The 24,515-nt window shown below is 67.2% G+C and overlaps 1 protein-coding gene across 1 annotated transcript in view; it reads left to right on the top strand.

The window, feature by feature from the left end:
- The first annotated feature begins 8,310 nt into the window (after positions 1-8,310).
- The window catches only part of LAMA5 (laminin subunit alpha 5), a 48,390-nt gene continuing 32,185 nt past the window's right edge, over positions 8,311-24,515 (top strand). The window contains exons 1-6 of the mRNA XM_069495790.1: positions 8,311-8,610; positions 13,045-13,197; positions 19,728-19,845; positions 20,739-20,857; positions 20,941-21,111; positions 21,280-21,377. Coding sequence (XP_069351891.1) covers positions 8,311-8,610; positions 13,045-13,197; positions 19,728-19,845; positions 20,739-20,857; positions 20,941-21,111; positions 21,280-21,377 — 959 coding nt within the window. The remainder of the gene's footprint in view (positions 8,611-13,044; positions 13,198-19,727; positions 19,846-20,738; positions 20,858-20,940; positions 21,112-21,279; positions 21,378-24,515) is intronic.

The raw sequence follows: 24,515 nt of genomic DNA on the forward strand, positions 1-24,515 counted from the left end.
CAGAGACAGGCAGAGCAGCCGCCTGGTGCCAGGCCTGGGAATCCGGGAGGCGGAGGCCTCCAGCGCCCCAGGCCCCCGACTCCCAGCAGCCTCTGCCACATTCCTGCACCTGGGTGGGCAGGGGGCGGTGGGGGGTCTGCGCATTCCTGGTGGAGATAGGGAGGCCCAGAGCAGTTGTGCCTTTCTTCGGCGCCCCCAGAGCCTCCCAGGCTCTGCCTGCCAGATCCCGCGGAGCCGGGCCTTGCAGACAGTGCTCGGCCGCCCTTTCCGGGAGCCTGTGGCACAGTCCTGCCCGAGGAAACCTCTCAGGCTTTACCTTCTGGCCCTCGGGGCAGGATCACACATCCCCCACCCAGGCAGGCGGTCACACTCAGCCCTGAGCCTCAGGCTCCCTGTCTGTAGGACACGGGTGCCAAGGGCGGCTCCTCAGGTGGTGCGAGCCCCGATCCGGCCACTAAGCGCTGGCCCAGCGCCTGCCTGAGGGCAGCCCCACGGGACCGGGTTTCACGCAGAGGGCGGAGGGAGGTGCTCAGGGGCAAAGTCAGGAAAACACAACCCCACTCGCTGAGGAGCCAAGGATGGGGACAGGGCTCCAGGCCTCTGACCTGAAGCCACACAGCCAGCCGGCCATGGAGCAGGAGCACAGGGCAGCAGCGTCCGGGCTGGCCCACCCTGCCCTGGTCGCCAGGAGGCTCTGCGGTGGCAGCTCTCTCTCCTCACCGCCACTCCCTGGGTTGAGAGGGAGCCCGGTGGGAGGCCACGCTCAGTCCCCTGCCCCACCACCACCTGGATGCCTGGGGATGCCTTGACTCCTTGCAAGAAGGAGCCTGGGCTCCCAGTGGACCCCACCACCATCGGTGGCCGAAGGCCAGCAGGAGCCTCCCAAGTCTCCGTGTGTTTACATTCCCACCAGGAAATATTTTCCTAGAAGAGCTGCAGGACAAATATTTTGTTAATGTTGAAACTTGGGGCAAACAGAGCCCTGGAGCTGAGCCCACCCCCTACCCTAGCCCTCTCCACGAGTGGGGCCCAGCCGAGGTCCTGTGTGGCCCCCCTCACCTGGCCCACCCCTCTGTTCCCATCCAGCCAGGACTAAGCTGGAGGTGCCCTGCCTGGCAGGAGTGAGCACCGGGCAGGCACGTGGGGCCCAGGGCCAGTCACCGGGGCCCCGCTGCGTGGGTACCTCCCTGCCTGACCCCCATGGCCCCCGAGGATCAGGCTGCCTACCTCCCCAAAGCCATCCTCACCTCCTTTTTGGCATTCTTGAGTCCTTTTGTGAAATTGGGGTGACAGTAGGTGGAAGTGGTTGGGGTGTTGCTCGGCAGTTTGAAGCACTGGAGACCTGGCCCTGCAGTGACCCGGGGTCCTGGCAGGCCTGGCTAAAGGCCGGGGCGGGAGGGGCTGGGACCCCTCAGTGTCTCACGCTCCAGGCTGAGTCAGCCTCCTGTTTAGGGTTGGGTGTCCTGGGTTCACCGCAGCCCTAAACACGGGCCCACGCCTCACTGTGCACGGGACAGGGCCCAGCTGGCGTTGGCGGGCTGTGTGGGTGGTCCACGGGCACCGGGAGGTCACCTGCCTCTCCTCACCTCCACCAGAAGGCCTCCCGGCAGCCCACCTGCCTGAGCCGGCCTCTATGGGCCACTGGGCCTCTGAGACCCTGCCTGGCCCTTGGTCTTAGCCCAACTGAGCGGGAGGGGCCCGTGGCCACGGCGTGTCCTGAGCTTCCTGCTCCTGGTCCCTGGGCAGCTCCTCCAAGGGCTCCCTCGGCCTAGACGCTGCTCCTCTTCACGGCCACCGGTCACTCCATCGTAGGGACGGACACATCGTCTACCCATTCACCTGCTGACGGCCGTGGGCACTGCTTCCACCTTCCAGCCCTCGTGAATAGCGCTGCCACGGACAGCGAGTGTGGAGACACGTGTGTACACTTCTCTCCAGTGACCACCGGCGTGCAGCTGCCGGGTCGTGTGTAACTGTGTTTGATCACTTGAGGAACCACCATACTGGGTTCCACGGCGCGGCCCTGTTTTGCACCCGCCAGCCGTGCACAAGGTTTCCGACCCCCCCACGTCCTTGCCACACTTGTCCCACTTCTGGTCCTGCTCGGTGGCTGCAGAGCGAGGCCCACGGTGTGGACCACAGGTGGGCACAACAACAGGCTGGTGTCTGGCCGTAGCCTGCTCGGGCTGACTCGCAAATCACGGCCTCCAGTACCTGGGGCGGGGGGACATTGGTCTCCAGACCAGTGGGAAGATGAAGGAGGGCAGGCGATCGGTCATTTGGCCACCACTGCCCGGCAGCTGCTCAGCACTAGGCTCAGGACACCGCAGTGAGGACACGGCGCCACCCCTGTCCTGTGGGCCCTGTGAGGGGCTGGCGTGAACCAGAGCATCACACCCTTGACCCCAAGGACACACTGGGGGCAGGAACAGCATCTCCCGAGTGGCGGGAGGATGGAGCAGCAGCCGTGCGAGGAAGTGCAGAGAAGGCCCAGCCCAGGGGCGCTGTCCCTGAGACTGTTGTAATTAGAGAATTTGGACCAGCCCCCAACCAACCAGCATGTTGTGTCCCTGCTGTAGCACCAGCCCCTGAAGCGGGCCTGGTGGGGCCGGTGCCATGTGCCATAAGATAAATAAAATTTGCTGAATAATGAAGGAAGAAAGACAACAGTGGGGGGCGGGGGTGGGGAGAAGCACCCCCAGGCGCAGCGTGGTTAGTGTGGGGGGGGCAGTGGGACAAAAGCGCTGGGGGCTCTGCGGCTCTGGGGCAGCCGGAGGCCCTCGAGGGCGGGAGGAGGACTGGGACCTTCAGCCCCGGGCACAGCCGGCAGGTTTCCGGCAGGCAACGGGCAACTGGAGCAACTTGCCTCAGAAAGGCCACCTGGTGTGACAGCTGTGGGGTCCCTCAGGCAGAGCCCCAGCACCAAGGCAGCCCTCATCACGGTGGGGGCTGCGGGGCAAGGGTCTGGGTGCCCGGTGGCATCCAGGCCTGCAGCTCCCCAAGGGCCCGCCCAGTCTGCCCCTCTCGTCCCCTTGCTGCCTCAGTGGGGCTGGGGCTGCCAGCTGGCACAGCGGGGTGGTTTGCAGGGGAGAGGTCGGTGGGCTCCCGCAGCCTGGAGGGCACGTCCGGGACGGGCAGCTGCTGCTGCCACAGGCATCCACCACGCCAGCGCCCTCCTAGGCCACCGCACCTCCCCAAGCCTTAGCTGCCTCTTCTCTGTAAAATGGGGACGGTGACTCCCTGCGGTCACCCGAGAGCCACCTGCAGAATGTAGGCACGCAGCATGGGTCATAGTGCCCCCATCTGGGCCTCTTACCTGGGCCTGGTCCCAGGGAGGAGCCTGGAAACGTCCACTCTCAGGGAGGCCGCCCCAGGCTGTGGCCCCCAGGTGCGGCGCGAGGACCAAAGGTGGGCGCAGAGGGGAGGGACGGCTGAGGCGCTCCCGCGTCCCAGGCCTGCGTGGCGGCTGTGGAGCTGGGGCCTGTGGGCTCCGAGGGTCGGCACCGCCCCCATGGCCACTGCCCACCCTGCCCTGCAAGGGCCACCCTGACCCCCGGCTGAGCTTAGCAGCAGGCAGGGGGGACCCAGAGAGAGACAGAGACAAAGAGAGAGACAGAGACAGGCAGACAGCAGCCTGAGAATGAGAAACCAGCGAGGCCTCAGGAAGAGAGAGCAGTGGGGGAAGGTGGATATCCATCCACCCCAGCAGCCCTGGGGTCAGGGCACAGAGAGAGGCGGGGGCGCCAGGTGGCAGCAGAGAGGATGAAAGCCCCCCGGGGCGTTTGTGTGGTCTGGAAACCATTCACTGTGGCGCCTGGAGGGCCGGGCTGACCTGAAATCTCGGCAGGAACCCGACACAGCCTGCTGATGAAGGACCCTCAGGTGTCCCGTCCTCAGGGCCGCAGCCCCAGATCCCTGCCCCCAGCTCCGGCTCTGCCCGCTGGGCCCTCCTGGGGAGTCAGATTCCTCCTGGGCCTCAGGCCTCCTGGCCATATAAGGCCGCCTGTGGGCACCTCTCGGAGAAGCTTGGGGCCCTCACCCGCCCATGGGAACCAGAGCTTGGCCAGGCCCCAGGACAGAGGCGGGGGCAGGGCCTGCTGGGGCCTTGCTCCTGTGCGCAGCGGGCACAGCGGCCCCCACCCCGGACGCCGCCCATCCCAAGGGTCTGAGCTCAGAGTCGGTGGCTGGTGAGAACGGGGGTGGGGTGGATTGGGGGCAGGGGGGCCAAAGGTTAAATAGGATAAAAAGTGATGCTGCAGAAACGTGGGCACCCTGGCGTTGAATATGCACTTCCCAGGGGCTTCCCCAGATCTGGGATCAGGACGTCTGGACCCTCTACTTTAGAGGCCGGCCAGGTGCGGCGAGGTGCCCCTTGAGGGAGGCGCGGGGACGGGGACCAGACGCTGCACACAGGTGGATCTCCCCTACGCTGTTCTCCCCTGGAGGCTGTGGGCCTGGGCCAGGCTCTGGGAGTGGCATTTGGGGGGTCCTGTCCTCAGGCCGGGGGCCGGGTCCAAGGGTGAGTGGGGTGATGTCGTACGCAGATGTACCCCCACAGGGCTGCCCCTCCGAGGCAAGCCCTCCTTCTGGCTCACAGGACCCCCAGACTGGGAGGTGGCAGGAGGGACAGGAACGAGGCCATCTGGGCATAGCAAGGGGGGCTCCCTGCTCTCAGCCCTCCAGAGGCTCAGGGGCACCCAGCAGCCTGGGCCGCCCGTGGGAGATAAATCCCAGAGGCCACGCTTCCTGCTTCGCTGTGTCCTCCTGCCAGCTGCTGGGGTGTGGCAAGGGACGAGCTGCTCCGCTTTGAGTAAATATTAATCAAACATGCTGCTAAGAGATCAGACCAGGGATGACAGCTCCTGGGGGACTTCACTGGGGGCGGAAGTGGCCAGACAGGGGAGGGGCATGGCTGTTAAGAGCTAGCGGGTCTGCAGGCACAGATGTCGGGGGACTGGAGGTGCCCAGGGCCTGGCGGGCTGCAACGGGGCCTCCTTGGGCCACCCCCGGGCTCCCAGGCTCTGGGCTGCCCTCGCAGCGGCCAGTGCCAGCCGAGGGCCACAGCAGCTCCTGGACCAAGCATTGGCCAACAGACACCCAGAAGCTGTCCCTGTCCCACTGAGTTTAGGATGCCCTGATGAGACCTCCTCTCGCAGTGGGTGCTCCCCGCGCATGGCTGGTCTGTGTCCTCCTCCCAGAGGACGGAGCTGGACCATGCGGACTGCCACAGGGACGGAGGTTCTCTCGGGCTGGCTCCCTGGAAGGGCCACCGAGCAGCCTGAGAAAGGGAACGTGGCCTCCAAGATCCCAAACCGCAGTGCTGGCTTTGCCCCAAACCCTGTCCCTGCGAGACAGACACTCCCAGTCCTGGAGCAGAGAGCCACCAGGCCTCACCCGCAGGCTGGGCCCCAGCAGGCGGCCAGCGCGAGCCTTTCTTCCCGCTGAGCGGCTTCTCCTGAGGGTGCGGCACCCGCTCGGAACCTCCTGGGGGGCAGGCAGCAGGAGAGCCGGGCTTGGGGACAGGAGGTCTGCACAGTCATCTGTTACCGATTGTGACCATCAGTGACGAATGTGACTGCCAGTGACGCAGCTGAGTGTGCAGTGAGGGGCGCCCTGTGTCCTCAGTGCAGCTGCAAACTGTGTCCCCAAGAGGCTCCCAAGGTTAGGAGCTCACAGGCCAGGGCTGAGTCAGATGTGCCTGTGGCCTGGCCTCAGGGTTTCCCACAGCTGCCCCGGTGTGGCCGAGTGGGGTGAGGGGCGCTCCTGGGAATGCCGTCGGAGTAGGGGGGCTCAGGTGAGAGGGGCTGCTGTCAGGGCAGGGGAGGATCTGCCAGACCCCTTCCCCTCCACCACTGACCTCTGTCCCCTCCTGCCACCTGCCCCACGCTGGGGCTCCTGTCACCCTGGAGCTGGGTGGGGAGGGTTCCAGATCTCAGCTCGTCCCTGGGGCTGGGCACCCAGAGCCTGGCAGGCACAGGGGCCAGGCTGCCTCCCTGGCCCCTGGCCCCCTCCCCGCTCCGAGAGCTGACCTCTTCAACCGCACGCCCACTGCCACACTGGGCGCCCCTGTCCCAGGCATTCTGGACAGCACTGCTGGGGCTGTCTGATTGTGGGGGCACTGGTGCCCAAAAGATGCCCAGTAAACGGGGGTAGGACATGGACGACTGACTTCCTGTCTCTTTGCTAACTTGTGTGCTCTCCACTGAGCCCTGGCCCTTGCGTCTCAGGTCTCAGTTTCCCCATCAGTAAGCGGGAAAGGTGGCTGTGCTGCCCAGGAGTCAGGGAGACGCTATTGGCCCATTGGTAGCGACTCCCTGGACGCCGACAAGGACAGTGGGCGTCAGGGTGGGCACAGCCCAGATGCCCCTCCCCCTGCCCATCTCCCCACCCCGCTCCTGACCCGCCGCCCGGCCCCCTAGGCGCACACGGCGGCGCAGAGGGTGAACACCTCACCCAGCCCCTTGCCACACTCTCCTCTGTCCCTTCACGCCCTGTCCCTCTCATCAGTTGCTCCTGGGGCAGCTGTCTGCCGGGAAGCAGCTAGCCCCAGATTAACCCTCCGCGTGCTGGAGCGGGACACTCCGCTGATTCAGCGCATTCTCAGGCAGCCGCCCCGCCCTCCCCGGCCAGCCTGGCCGCTAGGGGGCTCAGAGGGCTCCTGGCCCAACCTCTGCCTGCCAGACCCCAGGGGATATCGGGAAGCGGGCAGGTTCTCAGGAGTCCAGCCAGAACCTGGGGGGAGGGTTCTCAGCCTCTGGTCCCCCAGGCCGTCTGAGCCCTCAGCTGTCAAGGGCAGCCGGAGGCAGAGCACACTGTCCTGTGCCAACCTCCCATCTGCGGACCTGCTACTGTCCAGGGGCAGCTCTCGCCTGTCCCTCAGCTCGTGAGCCAAACCTGCGCCAGGACTTGGGATTCCTTGGCCCCTCCCCCACACTGAGCTTCTCCGGCAAAGTGGAGCCACCTGCTCTCCCCGCCCCCAGGAGGCAGAACTAACTGTGAAGTTAGGGGAGAACTGCAGGGAAGGAAAGTGGAAAGAGGGAAGGAGGGAGGGAGGGTCCCACGGCCCATTTCCCAACTCTGAAGAGAAGGGGCCACCCAGCCTCTTGGGATTTGAGATTTGTAGGTCAGGAAAATGTGGATGGTGGTGCAACCTTCCTAGAACAGCTGCCGGCTCAGGACCCCTGCCAGGACCGGCTGGCCAGCGCCCCACAAACTCAGCCTGACCCCCAGGATTGTCGAGGGAGCCCAGCAAGATGTGAGCCCACGGCCCACATGGGACCGCAGCCCAGCTGGCCTGGCTCAAAGACGGGGGAGCAGCTGGCCCAGCAGCTGCAGCCCCACCCCACCCCAACCCCCGGGGCTTCCCTGGAGGCAGATTTGGCCCGGGAGACAAGGGGAGGAGGAGGCCGCTGCACCCAATGGTCGCAGCCACCCAAAGGCAGAAACACAGGACACAGCCCTGAGCTCTGCCACCAGCGTCCTCAAGCTGCCGGCCAGGCAGGGGAGGGCAGTGTGTGTGGTTCAGGGCCAGGCGGAGTTGGTGGAGTCCACAGTGATCTGGAGCACAGGTGCTCCCAGGCACACATCGGGCGCTCAACAGGCAACAGGCGTGAGAGCACGGACTTCTCTAGGAGCCACAGGACCACGAGCACCCACTCCGATCCTCCCAAGGGGCTCCGCGGGGGTCCAGCCCCTCCCGCCGCACTTCCCAGTTTGAGAGTATTTTAAAGCGCAGCGGGGCAGGCAGGAGACAGGCCAGGTTGAATCTGACCTGGTCCCCCAGAAAGCAGAGGGTCCCCACCTGAGATCTCCCTGTCCCTCTGCAGATCGGGATCCCTCCACGACCGGGCGCCGCTGGCAGAACGAACCTTCCCGCACACCAGCAGGATGGGACAATGCGGGGGCCGGCGAGAGGTGCCCAGAGTTAAGGAAACAAAGAGGGGAGCTGTTGGGCCACGGGCCGGGACGCGGAGGGGAGCACCACGGTCCCAGGCGGGACCCGGAGCTACGACCTGGGGTGGAGACGGGCTGGCGCCCTAGTCCCGCGCCTGGCCCGGGGCCAGCAGGTGCCCCTTCCGGGAGGCTGGCCGGGCCGGGGTCCGAAGGGTTAAGGCCGCCCGGCCGCCCCTCCCCCTGCCCTCTCCCTCCCCCGACCCCCTCCCCGGGGCGCGGGGCTCGGGCGCCCGGGCGGGCCGGGGCGGGGCCTGGCGTCCGCGGGCGGAGCGAGCCGGGCGTCCGCCTCGCTTCAGACCCGCTGTGCTCCCGCCGCGGCTGTCCCAGGAGCGCGGGGACGCGGCCCGGGCCGGGAAGATGGCGAAGCGCGGCGCGCGGCACTGCGCCGAGAGCGTCTCGCGCGCGGGCGGCCCCCGGGGCCCCGCGCCGCTGCTGCTGGCGGGGCTGGCGCTGCTGGGCGCGGCGCGGGCGCAGGCGGCGGGCGGCTTCAGCCTGCACCCGCCCTACTTCAACCTGGCGGAGGGCGCCCGCATCTCCGCGTCCGCGACCTGCGGCGAGGAGGCCCCGGCGCGCGGCCCCCCGCGCCCCACCGAGGACCTCTACTGCAAGCTGGTGGGGGGCCCCGTGGCAGGTGGAGACCCCAACCAGACCATCCAGGTGAGTGCGGGCGGGGGTAAGAAACATCGCCCCGAGGCATTTGGACTCGAACTCCAGCCCAACTCCTAGGGGAGCGCCATGGGCCGGGGTGGGTCCCAGTACCGACTCTCTCCCATCCCGACTCTGCGGTTGCGCATTTTAGGGAACCAAGAGGGACCCTGGCCTGGCCACTTTGGCTCGTCTGGGGAACTGCACGTCCCTCTGGAAAGGCCGAATGTGGTGTCCCCGGCACGGACTTGGGGGCATCCGGGCGCCGGTCCAGTTCTGTTGCTGGGACCCGGGCGGGAGGAGGGCTAGTGCCCAGTCCCCAGCGGCCCCTAGTCCGGGATCCCGGCGAGGGCGGGACTTGGCCTCCGCCACAGGCTGCCTGTGGAGAGGGGGCGGGCAGCTCCACCTTCCCTCGGGACAGGCTGGAACCTGCTGGCCTCTGCACGAGGGCGGGAGGGGCCAGCCACCTGAGGCTCCACTGTCTCCAGCCAAGAGGTGAAGCCTCTCGGGACTTGGTGGGACCCCCCAAGGTAGGGGAGGGCAAGCTGCAAAGTTTTCACTGGGGATGGCAACACGTGGCCGCCTCGGTGTCTGCCCGGCAGGTGGTAGGGACCCTGGGCTCAGTCTCCCTGGGGAGATGTGGTTTGAATCCCTGCAGACCCCCTGGGGGGCACACCCCTCCCAAGCCAGGAGCCTGGAGGTGGGTTCAGTTAGGCAGCCACCTGACCAGGAAAGCAGGGCTTTTGAGGTCCTCTGGACTTAAGTGGGAGCTGGGGTTGCTTTAGAGAGGGTGACGTCTGCTCCAGGGGCTTCCTAGAAGCCGGTTGTGGGCCCATCTCCCCACCCCTGCCCCGCTTAGGCAGAGTCCAGGGGCCCTAGGGGCCCATGTAACCTCGGCTGCCGCCTCCAGGGACCTGTCTCCACCTTCCTGGAAGGAGAGGGTGAAAAGAAGAGTAGCTGGAGGTTGGATTAGCTGGGGTGGGGGAGAAGGCCCAGAAGCCAGGAAGTTGAGGGATGAATGAAGGAACCTGAGCAGGGCCCCACCTGGCCCTCCAGTGGGGGAGGGGAGCTGAGCAGGGCCATCCTGCCTCCCCCGTGGGGCTCCTGGACTCATGGGCGTTCTCTCCTCAAGCCCAGCACAGCCTTCTGACACTGGAGGTCTCAAGCCCACACTTCAGATGGGGAAACTGAGCCCTGGAAAGATGCAGGCACCTGCTTGGGGCCCCACAGCTAGAACCAGGTCCAGCTGGGTTAACAGTGGAACCTGGGCTCCTCCTGGCTGGGGATCCCCCTACATCTGGCTGACCACGCGGGGGCCGGGTCTCAGGAAGGAGCACCCATGGGTGTCTCCAGACCTGCCGCAGGGACCTGGCCAAGCTCCCCAGGGCCCTTCCTCGCTGCTCAGCTGGGATTTTGTGGCTCTGGCAGGGGAGGCCCCAGGCTACCTCCAAACCCCAGGCCACCTGCCTGTGCCGCCTGGCGGGGGACGCAGGCCCTCTCAGAGGATTACTACTTGAATGCCCCTTGGTGTCTGTTTGTTTCCCCCTTAGGGTGCTTAAAGGCCTGGCTGGGATCTGGTGGCCTGGAATCAAAGTCCCTTTCCTCTGCCTCTCCTTAGCCGTGTGGTTTCTCTCTCTGAGCCTCAAGCTGCTTGTCTGTAAAATGGGCATGGTGTGACCTCCTGCCTCATGGGGGCTCATCAGCTTGGCCTGCTCAGCAGACGGCAGCCGTGGCATTCCATGCTTCGGAGCTGGCCAGATTAGGATGGCAGCCTTGCCTTACCCAGCTCAGGTCTAGCAAGGGAGAGAAAGGCTTCCCCGACAAAGTATGTAGTGCTGAGCGATTAGTACCCTGCTCTAGGTTATGGCCCCATAGAGAGATCAGCTGGCAGATGTGAGCTGAATGGCTGCTCTAGTGACCTTGGACACCTCCTTCCTCTTCTCTGAGCACCCTGGGTCTGCTGACAGCCCTGGCTGCCGATTGGGTGGGTGAGGGTGATGGGGCCCTGTAGGCCCCTCTGGAGCAGAGGGTTGGGTGGGGCAAGGTGGGCGGGCCCAGGAGGGGCCCAGGAGATAAAGCCACAGCCGTCTCTGTCCAGAGAGCCCAGTTTTGTGCCAACAAGGAGGGAGTCACTGAGGATGTAGTGCCCAGGGACGGGGCAGCGCAGCTCAAGGCTGCAAGCCAACAGCTCTCAGGGAGTCTCCGTAGGGGGCGGGGCACATGCTGGCCTGGGACGTCCCAGATGGGATCTGGGGTGACCTGCTGGGTGTCCGGACCGGGCAGCTGGGGCAGGCAGAGGGCCACTCGGGATCCCGGCCCTTGCAGCCTCAGGTGGGCATCAGCGGAATTCCGGGCCTGCCCTGCAGGGGAAGTCCGGCGCAGCAGCCAGGTCCTGGTGGTGACTCACTGGAAGGGGAAGTCCTTATCAGCCCCTCCGCTGTTTCCTAGCTCTGTTCCTGGCAGGACCCTCTGCAGAGGAGGGGTGAAGGGAGCCCGGACCTGCTCTTAACTCTCCAGGCCAGCCGGGTGGCCTAGCAGGGACTAAGCCCAGGCTTCCCTGGGCTCCTGGAAGACTGAGGCTGACCCTTGACCTTCCACCCAGCCTCCCTGGGGCGCTCACAGGTCTGGGAGGGTCTTGCCCAGCAGGCGGCCTTGCCTGTCTGCCCGCCCACACCTGCTTCCTGGGAGCCTTCCGCTCCCCCTCCCCCTCCCCGGCCAGGCCAGGCACCAGTGCTAGCTGTCGCTGAACCCCTGGAGCCCCCACAGGCCCTGGAGCCTGAGCCCCAGTGTCCAGTTTGGGGGTCATGTTGAACTTGGCGGTGCGGCCCACGCAGGCCATGGCACTGTGCTGGGTGTCCTCCCATGCTGTGGCCCCTCTGTGTGGCAGCTCTGGTAGTGGGCTGGGGGACACAAGGCAGGTGTGGACCCTGCCGCCGGAGCTCTGGGGGCCCTGGGGACAGTGGTAAACCCGCCAGTCAGGAATGGACAGATGACCCAGGTCTCCTTCGTGTGGGGGGATGAGGGAAGCAGGGCTGCAGGTCGTCTTGGGTGGCCCCAAGCTGTAGGCCCTGCTGAAGGGGGGACATTTGAACTGCGGTCAAGGGATGACAGGGGCACGGGCCAGGATGGGGGTGACCCGAATGCCAGCACAGGTCCTGGAAGCCCACAGGACAGGCACCCACGGGATGGGCGAGGAGGCCTGGGGCAGACGGATAGGGCCGGGCCCGGCATACCCCGCTGTGTGGCCTTGGGGCAGGCCCTCGAGCCACTTGAGCCCAGGAGTGGGGCAGGGCATCTCCCACGCTCCTACCTCCTCCTCCTAGGATGAGGTCTGGCCCCCCGGGAGGCAGGCAGGGGTGGGGCCGGCGCGTTTCCCAGACTCAGCCTCTGAGGCAGCCAGTGCCAAGTCTGCCTTTGTGTGCTGAGGGACAGCAGGTCTGGTTTCCTTGGGAGGGCGGTCTCGGGCTCGGCCCCGCTGGGCAGCAGCCAGGCAAGCCCTGCCCCTGCAGGCCCTGCCCATCCCCCCCAGCTCCTGCACCTGCTCCTCCCCCACCAGGGAGGGCAGGCCTGGACCCTGCTGGGAGCTTCCTCTGTCCCCGGGGGCACAGGCATGGGCAGGTGGCTGGACCCTGACAGAAGCAGCTGCGATCTGTTAATCCTCACGGTGGCTGCGGGAGGCAGGTGTGGTGTTGTCCCCACTCTGTGGATGGGGACACTGAGGCTCAGCGGACCTGTGACCTGCCTGCGTCCCAGAGCTCAGAAAGGGCAGAGCCAGGAGCCTGGGCCTCACCGCTGCCCCCACGTCCAGCTGGGCCCGTCCCCACGGCCTGCCGGAACAGCTTAATTCTGTCTCCGCAGACCCTGATCCGAGAGGCTGTGGGCAAGAGCCTGGGGTGGGGCCGGGCTGGAGGAGGGGCCGGCCTCGAATCCACCCTTCATCTCTGGGTGATCCTCTGTGGCTTCCCCTCCTCACCCCTTCTGCCCCACAACCTGCCTGAGCCCCTGCAGTGGCTGGCAGGGAAGGGTGACGTGCACCTTGCCTCCTCCCCATTTGCTCCCTTGGCTCCCTGGCTCTGCCTGCCCCAGGGCCTTTGCACTGATGTCCCTCTGCTTGGAGCACGCTCCTCCTTCCTGTGTGGGTCTCAGGTGCCACCTGCTGAGAGAGGCCTTGATGTTCCCACCTACAGCAAGCACCCTCTCCCTGCCCGGTCTTTCTGTGCCCTCCCTAACGCCCAGGCATCTCAGGACCCACAGCCCCTGGGCCGAGGAAGCAGCAGCCACCCAGCCTGTGCTTGCTAAGCAAATGGATGCGTGGAGCAAGGGGGCCCCAGGGTGGGGGTAGAGGCCGGGTGAACAGGGCCAGGGCTTGAGGGGCAAGAGGGTGACTCTGGGGGGCTCAGCGTCCCGGCCTTTGTCAGCCATCTGACCATGCCTGGTCCCCTGCAGGGCCAGTACTGCGACATCTGCACGGCGGCCAACAGCAACAAAGCGCACCCCGTGAGCAACGCGGTCGACGGCACAGAGCGCTGGTGGCAGAGCCCGCCACTGTCCCGTGGCCTGGAGTACAACGAGGTCAACGTCACCCTGGACCTGGGCCAGGTAGGGCCTGCCTTCTGCTTGCTGGGCCCCCGTCCTGCACCTCTGGCCCAAAGCGGGGGGGTCTCCACTCTGTGCCAGGCTGGGGCTGGGCGCCTGGCACAGCGGGACGCACGCACGGGTGGGTGCCTTTTGTTCCTGCTTTCCACACTCCTGCAGCGTGGCGACGGAGGGGCCAATGGACACTGCCAAAGGTCGCCCGCAGGGTCTGGTGGGGGTGCTGAGTGGACGGCTTGGGAGGCAGGGACAGACGTGCTGGGAGCCTCTGGTCTCCCACCCCCTGGCAGGAGCCCTGGTGTTTAAGGAATTCCTGGCGGGTGTGGGAGGAGCTGCAGGAATGCGGAGGAGGCTGAGGAAGTGGACATTCCTGGGATACCTGTGCGGTGGTGGCCCTGGTGGGGCCAGGTGGGGTTAGGTGCCTGCTCTCAGTCCTGGTGCCGGCACAGGCTGGGGCCAGGCGCTCCCCAGTGAAAAGCAAGTCCCCTCCCCTCGCCGTGGACCTGCCCACCGCAGCCCTGATTTCACCCCTGGGCTGGCTCAGACACACTGGCTGCGTCCCACTCTGGGTGACTGTGTCCATGTGCCGGCCTTGGGGTCCCGGTCTGTGCGGTGGGCCCAGTGGGCCAGCGATCTCCACGCTTCCAGGGACGGGGCCGTGGGGGCTGGGGGACGAGGCTGAGCCAGAAGCACCCGGAGTCACAGCTCCAGGGTCCACCCTGCCAGCCCCCTGCCCTGCAGCTGCAGAGGCCTGTGTCCCAGCTGGCTCTGCCGCCGTCCTGTGTGTGACGGGGTGGGTCTGTGCTCCTCTCTGAGGCCCTTGTCCCTGCTGCAGTCCCAGATGTTAGAGGCAGTGCAGGTCTCCCACAGGCCTGCCTGGCAGGGCCGGTCCTGAGGGGCAGACGCCTCTGTCCCCCGCCCGGCCCAGCGGGCAGGCCAGGGGTGGGGAGCAGCTCACGTGCCAACAAGTGGTGTGGAATTTGCAGGGGGCCGTGGGCTCCCTCTCGTGCCCCACGTGGGAGCAGCCCTGGCGGAAGGGCAGGCGGGGAGGGGCCAGGCGGGGGCTGCCGTCTCGGGCTCCTGACTGCTGACCTCCGGGTGCCGGCACCTGGCCCCGGCTCTGACCTGGCCCGCGTCGGGGTGCGGCTTGGCTCCTTTCCCTTCATCTCACTGGGTTTCACCGAGTCTGGGCTCCCTGTTCCCTGGAGCCCCCGGAGCCCGTGGGACACAGGGTCCCTCATCTCCCTGGCACAGCGGTGGAGGCACCAGGGGAAGCCGCGTATGTGAATGCTCAGCTGTAGGGGACAGGCAGGGGGACAGGCGGCTGCTGGTGGCTGGGAAGGGGGCACTGGAGGCTTCCTGGCCCTCGTCCTCCAAGGGACTGGCCTGGCCAGGCTGGGGGAGGGGAGAGGGCCCATCTCCATGGCAACCCCAGGGTGGCTGCAGAGCCTGTGGGCACAGTGCCTGGGGTGGGCACAGTGCCTGGCGTGCCGTGGGGGTGCCAGGGGAGGTCAGACTGGTGCTCAGACCTGCAGGTGCCGGCCCTGCCACCTCCTGGCTCTGGGCCCTCTTTGAGCCTCGGGCTCCCGTCCATGCAGGGGCTGGAGCGGGTTTGCTTTTAGATCGTTCCTGGGCCAGGGCAGGGCTTCGCCGTGTGAGCATCTTGCCTCCCCAAACGTGTGTCACCCACTGCGAAATGACCCGAGGGGAAAAGGAGCCTTCCGGCTGTTTTGGAGGGGGTCCCCCCGCCCACCACCCCTCTGCTCTCCCCTCCCTCCTTCCACCTTTACTGTGTGGACGCGTCCCCAAGGCCCATAGCGGGGCTGCCAGCCTGGCTGGGGTGGGGCAGAGGGCCCAGTGTCCATTTCCGCAGGTGAGGCTCCCGCTCAGACTGGAAGGTCCTCTGAGGCGCTGGTCCTGGGCAGGGCTGGGCTCCCGGCAGGACACAGCGGGTGGGCGGGCACCCCCCCCCCCCCCCACCGCTGGGCTGCCAGCAGCCTTTGTTCTGGGATCTGGAGCGGATGCCCTGGGAAGGGGGTGGGGCAGCTGGCCCTGGGCACAGAGGGCTTCCTGCGCCTTGGGGCGGAGCAGGGTGCGGTGGGCTGATCAAGCTCTTGTGGGTGGGGCCCAAGGGCTGGCACGGGGTGGGTGGGGTGCTGGGTGGGGTGCTGGTCTCTGAGGGGTCCATCGGGGAGCAGCTGGCTGGGCTCTCGGCCCGGGTCTGCCGACCCCTCCTGGGAAAGGGTTCTTCCGCCAGGGGTGGGGCCCCGGGAGGAAGCTCCACTGCTGGTGACTCTGGTGACTCGGGGCAGTTGCCAAGTCCAGCGTGACCTGCCTGCGGGTCCTGGGCGGGTGGGTATATCCTGGTGTCCTCTGGAAGCCTCTGAAGCCCGTGGTCCGATCGCTGGCCTTAGGCAGCCGCTTCCCAGAACCACCCAGACCCGTGCCGGGCTGAGGCCACACAGCAGGCGGCTGGGCTGGGGTGCCCCGTCCCAGACCCTGTCCCCACACCCGCACCCGCACCCGCACCCCAGCCCAGTGGGCCCAGTCCGTAAGGGCAGGGCAGGGGTGAGCTGGGTCCCTATGTCCCCTCCCTCTCCAGACACTCCCAAGGATGTGTGGGGGAGGGGCTCTCCCTGCACCCCCCTCCCTCCACCTGCAGCGGAGCCCACCTTCCAGTCATGCTTTGGGGGACACGGGGCACCCCGCTTTCTTCCCTCCTGCGCTCCAGTGGCTCTGTCCCAGCCCTGACAGGCCCAGGCTGCAGGACAGACCAGGGCCAGCTGGGAGGGCGAGGGGGGACAAGGTGCAGGGGCCCTGGGCTGGCCCTGGCGTGTGGGCGGGGGCGAGGGCTCCAGGCCCACGGTGTTGCTGGGGGCTAGAAATGCTGGCGTGAGGGCCTGTGCCCCGGGGACGTGGGGACATGGGCCTCAGACAGTGGGCTGGCTGGGGTATGGGAGGCGGGGGAGGGGCGGGGGTCGGCGTCCCCCACCAGATGGGGTGCTGAGGAGACAAAGCTTTAGTGAAGCTGCTGACCACCTGGCCACTTGGGGACACTGAGGCAGGGATTTAGGAGAGGGACAGTGCCAGTGTGGACGCCCCGGGCTTGGTCTCCTCTGTGAGTGGGGTGGGAGCGCCTGCCCTGCCCTCGGGCGGCCTCCTGGTCCCAGGTGCCGCTGGCCTGGCTGCCGGGCCGGGCTCTGGGCCATGTGGCTGGTGCCCCAGGACGGTCAGTGGGGGTATCCACGGAAGGACAGGAAGTGCAGCCGCGGCCAGGCTCTGGTTACAGAGCCCAGCGGCCTGGACAGATGCAGGGGCTGGGCCGGATGTGGCCTGTGGAGCTGGGCTCCCTGTAGGGGTCAGAGAGGAGTCCTGGGCGGCATCCCTGGGGCAGGTCCTCTGGCTGAGCTTGGGGTGCCCCTCCCCCGGCACAGGATCAACAGCGAGACCCTCCCTCTGCCTGTCCCTGCCTGGCTGAGAGGGCACCTGTTCCTGGCCCTTGCAGCCATGCCTCCAGCTGGTCCCCTTGCTTGCTGTGGCACAGAGACGCCGCCTCCCACCTGGACCCCCCAGGCCCTGGCGGCCCCCAGAGGCTTCCTGTTTCTCTCTGTTTTTAAACAAAACCCACCGCGGTGGCCTCTGCAGTACAGCTCAGCACAGACTGAACTGTTTGGGTTTCGGGCTGAGGGTCCCCTTGGGATGGACTCCACTTCCTGTGGTCCAGGCTGACCCTCTGGCCTGACCTGGGCTGGGCCACAGGGGAAGGGGCAGGGAGGTCGGGGGTCACGGGATCCACCCCGGCCATGCTCTGCTGAGGTGCTGGTGTCTGCATGGCCAGTGGATGTGCCCTGCCCTCCAGCTGTGAGCTCCCGCCCACCCTGCCCAGGGTGTTCCTGGGGCCCCGTCTGTCCTTGGGGCATCCTGTATCCCCCGGCACTTCCTCTCCACTGTCTCTTGGGGAGTGGGGCCCATGTGTGGCGAGTTCTGTGCAACGGGCCCCCGCTTCTTCACCCAGCTGGGGCCCGAGTAGACACACCGCCCTGCTGGGGGTTTATCGAGGTTTCCAGATGGGGGCTCTGCCGCGGGGGAGGCACTGCAGGCGTGCGGGCAAAGGCAGGGCTGGACCAGGGCTCGGGTCGCAGGGCCTCTGAGGGCAGCCCGGGCGCCCAGTGCTCTGTGTGAGGGGATCGGTCAGGGCGCTGGCTGGCCTGGGTGCCTGGCGCTAGGAGGGGCTTCCTGCCCTCGCCAGCACCGCCTCGGCCCCTGGCCTGTCGCCGGGAGTTGGCACAGGGCCCTTCTTCCTGCAGGGCTGGGCTGACTCACAGACTGCCCGTGATTCACACCACTGGGCGGGTGGGGTTGGCCCTCGGCCCCAGGACGGGCAGTGCGGTGGCACTTGGTGTTGGTCTCCCCAGCCCAAGATGGGCCAGGGCAGAGCTGGGGCCTGGCACAGGACGGCGCCCCATCCCCTCCCAGCGGTTCCAGCGCAGCCCACCCCTTGGTGATGTGGGTGTCTGCGCCCAGGAGGCTGCAGGCCCACAGGGTCACCCTCTGCCCCCACCGTCCCCAGGGCCTGCGGGGGCCCCGCCAGTTTGCTCTGCTGGCCTCACCCAGCTGTCCAGACCCTGGCCCCTGCTCTCTCCTCTCCCCAAGCTCTGCGTCCGGGACACCAGTGTGTGGTGTGGCTTCGTGGGTGCCCTCCACACTGTCCCTGCTGGGGGCTGTGGCTTCCACTTACCCACTCCAGGGCCAGAATGCCTCGTCCGGGGCATCCTCCCTCCGAGGCTCCTGGCACCTGCCGTGGTGAAGGCACTTTGCCCCGATCATCCTCTGTGCCCCTCTTCTCACTGCCCTGTGCCTGGGGGAGGGGCAGTGACCACCCTGGGGACAGAGCCCCTGAGGCCGGAGCCCACCCTGGACTGGCTACCCCAGGCCCCGTGCTCCTGGGGCTCTTGCCGACTCCCCGTGAGGCGGGGTCCCGGGGACAGAGGCCCTCCTTTGGGAGCCTTGGCCCTCCAAGGTCGGGCTGGGAGGGGCCGGGGGCGCGGTAGCTGAGAGGCTGGCCCGGCTGCTGTCCTGGAGACGTGCCTGCCCCAAAATAGCCAGATTTTTAAAAATAACCCGGTCAGCTTTTGTTTGCCTTTTGCTTTAAAAGAAATTTTTTTCCTTCTGCACGGAACTATGTAGCAGCGGAAAGGTCAGCTCCAGTTGGCAGCCAAGCCCGGTGGGGTGTGGAGGGGGCCGGGCTGTGTCCAGGGAGGCCAGAGGGTCTGTGCCTGCTGCGGGTTGTGCTGAGGGCGGCTGGTGTCACCTGGGAGCTGAGAGCAGGTTGGGGACAGAGGGGAGCCCTTGAGCCGGGGCTTCCCTTCCCACCAGCATCTGTGCAGCTGGCCAGGCCTGGAGGACAGCCGGCTAGGGCCTCTTTCTGACAGACATGCTCGTGTGGACAGACAGACGGAAGTCCAGGACCCCAGCAGTGGGGGGCGAAGTTTCCAGGCCGCCCTTCCCTGCAGATCGGTGTCTGCGAGTCAATATTTGTGCAAGTGCTCTCAGCTGGGAAAAATGCGTCCAGCCTGCAGGAAGGGCGAGGGGAGGACGTCGGAGGGTGCAGCCTCCCCAGTGCTCAGGGAAAGGCGGGGGTGGGTCCCAGGGGCCGCCGGGTCCTTCCGTCTGCTCGGGAGCCTTCGGTGGGGGGCTGTGCTGCCAGCTCCCCGGGAGCAGGCGGTGTCCCTGCCCCAGCGAGCAGGCCCCTGGAGTGCCCCTGCGTTGGGCCCACAGGGGTCTGCTGAGCCCAAGGTGTGGGGCTGGGTGTAGGGTGGGCTCCCGAAGACGCGGGAAGCCCTGCCTGGCCAGACAGTGCTGGTCCCTCTGTCCCCACCCACGGGGGAGGGGAGGATGACCTCACAGCCTGGCTGCGGGTGAACAGGCTGTGCCCCCACCCCCACCCCAGGGGAAAGCCCCGCTGGGTTCCACTCCGTGTCCCTGCAACGCCAAGCCTTCCGGGCAGGACTCGGGCCTGGTGTGTCTTGGGGTCCTGGCGCCCTGCCCTGCCTGGACTCTGGGCAGCCTGTGCCCCGCCAGGGCTGGAGCCATAAGGGGTGTGTGGTCCTTCCGTGGGGGACAGCACTGCAGTAGCAGGCCAACTCGGGCGGGGTGAGGTGGGGGTGCGGTGACTGCGGGCCTTGAGCAGACCTGGGGGCACCCCCACTCTTTCCTGCGGGCCTGTAGGCCCAGGACAGGCCTGGCCGACAGCACCCCCAGGTCCCAGGCAGCACCTGCCACAGAGAAACCCCTGGAGCAGCAGGCGCTGGGGGGTGTCAGAGGCCTGGCGGGCAGCTCAGAGCCCACCTGTGGGCAGGGGTCTGCACCAGCTGAGCCTCTGCCGTGTGCCGGGAGCCCCCCACTCCTGGTGGGAGCTGGTCCTTGTGCAGATGTGGGGGCAGATGGAGGGACCTCCCGGCAGGCCCCCGGGGCCTTTTCCCCTTTGTTCCCTGCCCTGCAGCGTCCGGGCCCCCTGACACCCTCGGTCCCCACAGGTTTTCCACGTGGCCTATGTGCTCATCAAGTTTGCCAACTCCCCCCGGCCAGACCTCTGGGTGCTGGAGCGGTCCACGGACTTCGGCCGCACCTACCAGCCGTGGCAGTTCTTCGCCTGTGAGTCTCGGGAGCTGTGGGGCCGGGGGGGTGTCCCCAGTGGGGCTGCTGTGACCATGGCTTCTTGAGGTCTCGGTCACCAGCCCGGCCCTCACATCCAACCCCTGTGCGGGTCAGAACTGTCCGTCTGAGGACCGGGAGGCAAACAGGAATTTATCAGGTCACGTCCCCGATGTCCGGCACAGCTGGGCCCAGGGGCTGGTGGCGCCAGGACTCTCGGTGCCATCTCCTGGCTCCCTCTGGGCTGGCTTCATGTTCGACAGTTCCCCGTGGTGACACAGGGCCCTGGCGGCTCCCAGCTTGCTTCCTGCCAGCTCAGCTGCCTGTGTCAGGAGAGCCGGGTCCTGGCACTCACTCACCGGCTGCCTTTGGCCACCTGCCACCCTGATTGGTCATGTCGGCAGGATGGGGATGCTCCAGTTTGGCGGCCTGGTCACGTGTCCCCCAAAATTCCCTGGCCCGAGAGTGGAGGAGGGAGGTTCTCTCACAGGCGGTCGGGGACTGTCCCCAAGGAAGGACATGAAGACAGTCCTCCAAGGGGAGGGGGTGGCACCTGCTCTCTAGACGTGTCCCAGGGAGAGGGGTGCAGGGGTGAGGGTGTCGAGCCGGCGCAGCTGTGCACGTCCAGCGTGGCCGGCGGGGTGGGAGCTCCTCCCTCAGCAGGGTTCAGTGACCTCTGCCCCAAGTCCTGCTGGCGGGTGGAGCCTTGGCTGGGTGACCCGCCGAGGGCGCAGCGTTCCCACCTCAAGATGAGGTGGCCGGGCTCGGGCTCAGGTGACCCGTCCAGGAGGCAGCGTGCCAGGTGGTCAGGGTCAGGGAGCCCAGGGGCCCCGCCGCTGGGCCTGCGGGCTTTTCTGGTGGCCTCAGCCCTCCCTGTCCGCCCTTTCCTGCAGCCTCCAAGAGGGACTGCCTGGAGCGATTTGGGCGGCGGACGCTGGAGCGCATCGCGCGGGATGACGACGCCGTCTGCACCACTGAGTACTCGCGCATCGTGCCCCTGGAGAACGGCGAGGTGGGCCGGGGGCAGCGTGCTGGCGGTTCTGCCGGTCTGCTCCTGGCGGCCACACCTGGCCTCACCGCCCACGCCTTCTGCAGATCGTGGTGTCCCTGGTGAACGGGCGCCCGGGGGCCATGAACTTCTCCTACTCGCCGCTGCTGCGCAACTTCACCAAAGCCACCAACATCCGCCTGCGTTTCCTGCGCACCAACACGCTGCTGGGTCACCTCATGGGCAAGGCGCTGCGGGACCCCACGGTCACACGCCGGGTGAGCCCACCCTGTCTGGCGTGTGGGGCAGCCCCTGGCAGACGGGGGAGGAGCAGGCGGGGGGGGGGGGAACAGCCTGGGCCCGAGGCCCTGGGGCGGGGGGGGCGGGGGGGGCGGGGCAGAGGGGGAGGTGAGTCTGGGCCTGGCGCTCACGGGCCTGCGGTGCAGTATTACTACAGCATCAAGGACATCAGCATCGGCGGCCGCTGCGTCTGCCATGGCCACGCGGATGTCTGCGATGCCAAGGACCCTTCGGACCCTTTCAGGTGAGGCCCTTTCGGCTGAGGTCCCCCTCACCTGAGGTCCCCCTCACCTTAGGTCGCCCTCAGGTACAGCCCCTTTAGGTAAGGCTTCTCTCATGTCAGGTCCCCTCTGCCGGGGCCCCGCTCGGCTTAGGCCCTTCTCACATGAGGCCGTGTTCAGATGAGGGCCCTCTCAGGTGAGGCCCCCCTGAGCTCAGGCCCTCTCAGGTGAGGCCCCCCTGAGCTCAGGCCCTCTCAGGTGAGGCCCCTCTGAGCGCAGGCCCTCTCACGTGAGGCCCCTCTGAGCGCAGGCCCTCTCACGTGAGGTCCCCCTGAGCTCAGGCCCTCTCAGGTGAGGCCCCTCTGAGCTCAGGCCCTCTCACGTGAGGCCCCTCTGAGCTCAGGCCCTCTCACGTGAGGTCCCCCTGAGCTCAGGCCCTCTCAGGTGAGGCCCCTCTGAGCTCAGGCCCTCTCACGTGAGGCCCCCCTGAGCTCAGGCCCTCTCAGGTGAGGCCCCCCTGAGCGCAGGCCCTCTCAGGTGAGGCCCCCCTGAGCGCAGGCCCTCTCAGGTGAGGCCCCCCTGAGCGCAGGCCCTCTCAGGTGAGGCCCCCCTGAGCGCAGGCCCTCTCAGGTGAGGTCCCCCTGAGCGCAGGCCCTCTCAGGTGAGGCCCCTCTGAGCTCAGGCCCTCTCACGTGAGGCCCCCCTGAGCTCAGGCCCTCTCAGGTGAGGCCCCCCTGAGCGCAGGCCCTCTCAGGTGAGGCCCCCCTGAGCGCAGGCCCTCTCAGGTGAGGCCCCCCCTGAGCGCAGGCCCTCTCAGGTGAGGCCCCCCTGAGCGCAGGCCCTCTCAGGTGAGGCCCCCCTGAGCGCAGGCCCTCTCAGGTGAGGCCCCCCTGAGCGCAGGCCCTCTCAGGTGAGGCCCCCCTGAGCGCAGGCCCTCTCAGGTGAGGCCCCTCTGAGCGCAGGCCCTCTCAGGTGAGGCCCCTCTGAGCGCAGGCCCTCTCAGTTGAGGCCCCCCCCACCCCCAGCTGAGGGTATTTCAGGCAAAGCCCTTTTCAGCTGAGGCCCCTTGCACTCCTGCCTCTCAGGTGGGGCCCCTTTAGGTGGGCCCCCTTTAGGTGAGGCCCCTTGGCGTTGAGGCCAGAGGCTCCCCGCCAGTCCCTGCCTAACTCCGGGGCAGGAAGCCAGGTTCCATTGCCTGCCACCCCCACCCCCACTTCCCGTATGACCCAAACTTACTTCCTGTGGGCCTCGGTTTCCCTGTCTACACCGTGAGGTGAGAGGTGGAGCTGTGTGCAGCCTCCTCGGGGTGCCCTGCTGCCAGCGCAGGTGGGCTCTCTGGGCCGCACGCCAGCTGCCCTTTCCACCCAGCAGACGCCCCGGCCCCGTGGGGGGGGTCAAAGATCGGGGTAATCGGTCCAGAGTGCCCGTCGGCGTCCCCAAGGTGGACTGGGCTCCACCCAGCTCCTGCAGCCTGTCCTCAGCGCACAGAGGCATCCCTGCCGCCCCCACACCAACCTTCACCCCAACCACGGGCAGGGGCGAGGCCCAGCCAGGGAGCAGCCGACGCCGCCATCCGACGTGCCCTGTGCTCACGGAGCGGGCAGTGGCGGCTCCCCCGGCACGGGAGGGCGGCCTTCTCGGTGCCTGCATATTCCTGGGCCCCACCCAGAGCCCCCAGGAAGGCAGGGCCCAGGAATTTGCATCTTCAAGCTGCCATCAGACATCTTGTGCCTGAGGCCATCCCCCAGGGGGTCCCGGCACCCCCTGAGTCCCCACCTAAGTCCTCAGCTAGGGTTGGCACCGCAGCCTGGCACCAGGCTCAGGCTGCCTGGAAGCAGCCCCGGGGCTCCTGGGGTCCGCCCTCCTCCGCTGCACGTTGAGCTCCTGACACGTGCTATGCTCTGGGTACGTGGCCAGGCAGCCAGGAAACATGCAGAGTGGTGCCACGCGGCACCCATGGGCTGAGCGCTGGAGGGGACAGGGCAGGTGAGGGCCGGACGGAAGCAGCCCAGGGAGGTGCTGCAGAGGCTGCGATGGGGAACCCGTGACCAGGCTCCTGGACCCCGCTGCCAGGCACCCCCTGCAGGGAGCAGGCAGACTCACCCGCCATTTCTGGCACCTCAGAGTCACATGTGGGCTCAGGCCTCTGCTTTGCCTTCTGCTGGGGTCTCCCTGCTCCATCACGCCCCAGTTTATAGAGGAGGTGGATGGGCGGAGGCCACCCCATTCTGGTGGTCGGTGCTGAGCAGAGATGTGAGCCCCAGGCTCACATGTCATGGCCTGGAGGGAGTGGCGTGGTCGCCTGAGCCAGAGGACTGGGGCCGGGCCGGTGTAGCCCCAGGTGCTGAGCTGGAGCACTGCTGAGAAAGCGTCACTCGGGAGCAGAGCCCACCACGCGGCCAAGTTGGCCTCAGACGAGAGGAAGGCGGGGGCCGGGGCCTGCCCTGGCCTGCCGGGGAGGAGCCACCGGCCTGCGGGACGTGGGGGTGGGGCGGGGCACCTTTCCCAGAACCACAGACCCCAGCAGAGCCCCTGTCGCTACCACCCCACCAGACAGCGTCCCAAAGGCTCAGCCTGCCCTGTTCTCCGTGCACGCGTCACCTGCCACCCGTGCTCTGCTGTGGGGAGGGAGGGCTCTGCGCGTTACCCCACCCCCCTCGCGTCTCCACCCGCACTGCCAGGTCGGCGCTCGGACCCGCCCAGCGCCGCACCAGACCCCACCTGTGCTCCTGCCTTTTCCCTCGTCTGGGGGTCAGAGGTTTTGTCTCTCTCGGTGGCTACCTCTGAGTTTCCTTCCTAGTTCTGTTACCGTGGAGGTCACCTCTCCCTCTCAGCGGGCAAACCTGACTTAACCAAATCCAGACTCGGGGAGCCGTCCCGCTGCCTCCCCGGACACAGCCAAGGACGATGACTCCTGTCCACGTGGTATCTCTGTGGCTTTGTTCCACCGCCAATGACCACGGAGTCACCTGCTGTCCCTTGTCTCTCGCCGCATCCCTGGGAACTCAGTTTCCTTCTTCCTGAATGTGTCCTTTAGTTGATTGATTCGGGACAGTCTCTCGGCGATTGTCTGAAAACGGCCGTGTCTCCCTGGCTCTCGGGCGACGCTGACTGCGGAACACTCGGTTGAGGCCAGTGTCTGTCGGCGCCTTGGAGACGTC

Source organism: Eulemur rufifrons, chromosome 20 (genome assembly GCF_041146395.1).
Source record: "Eulemur rufifrons isolate Redbay chromosome 20, OSU_ERuf_1, whole genome shotgun sequence".
NCBI classification, from domain to species: Eukaryota; Metazoa; Chordata; class Mammalia; order Primates; family Lemuridae; genus Eulemur; species Eulemur rufifrons.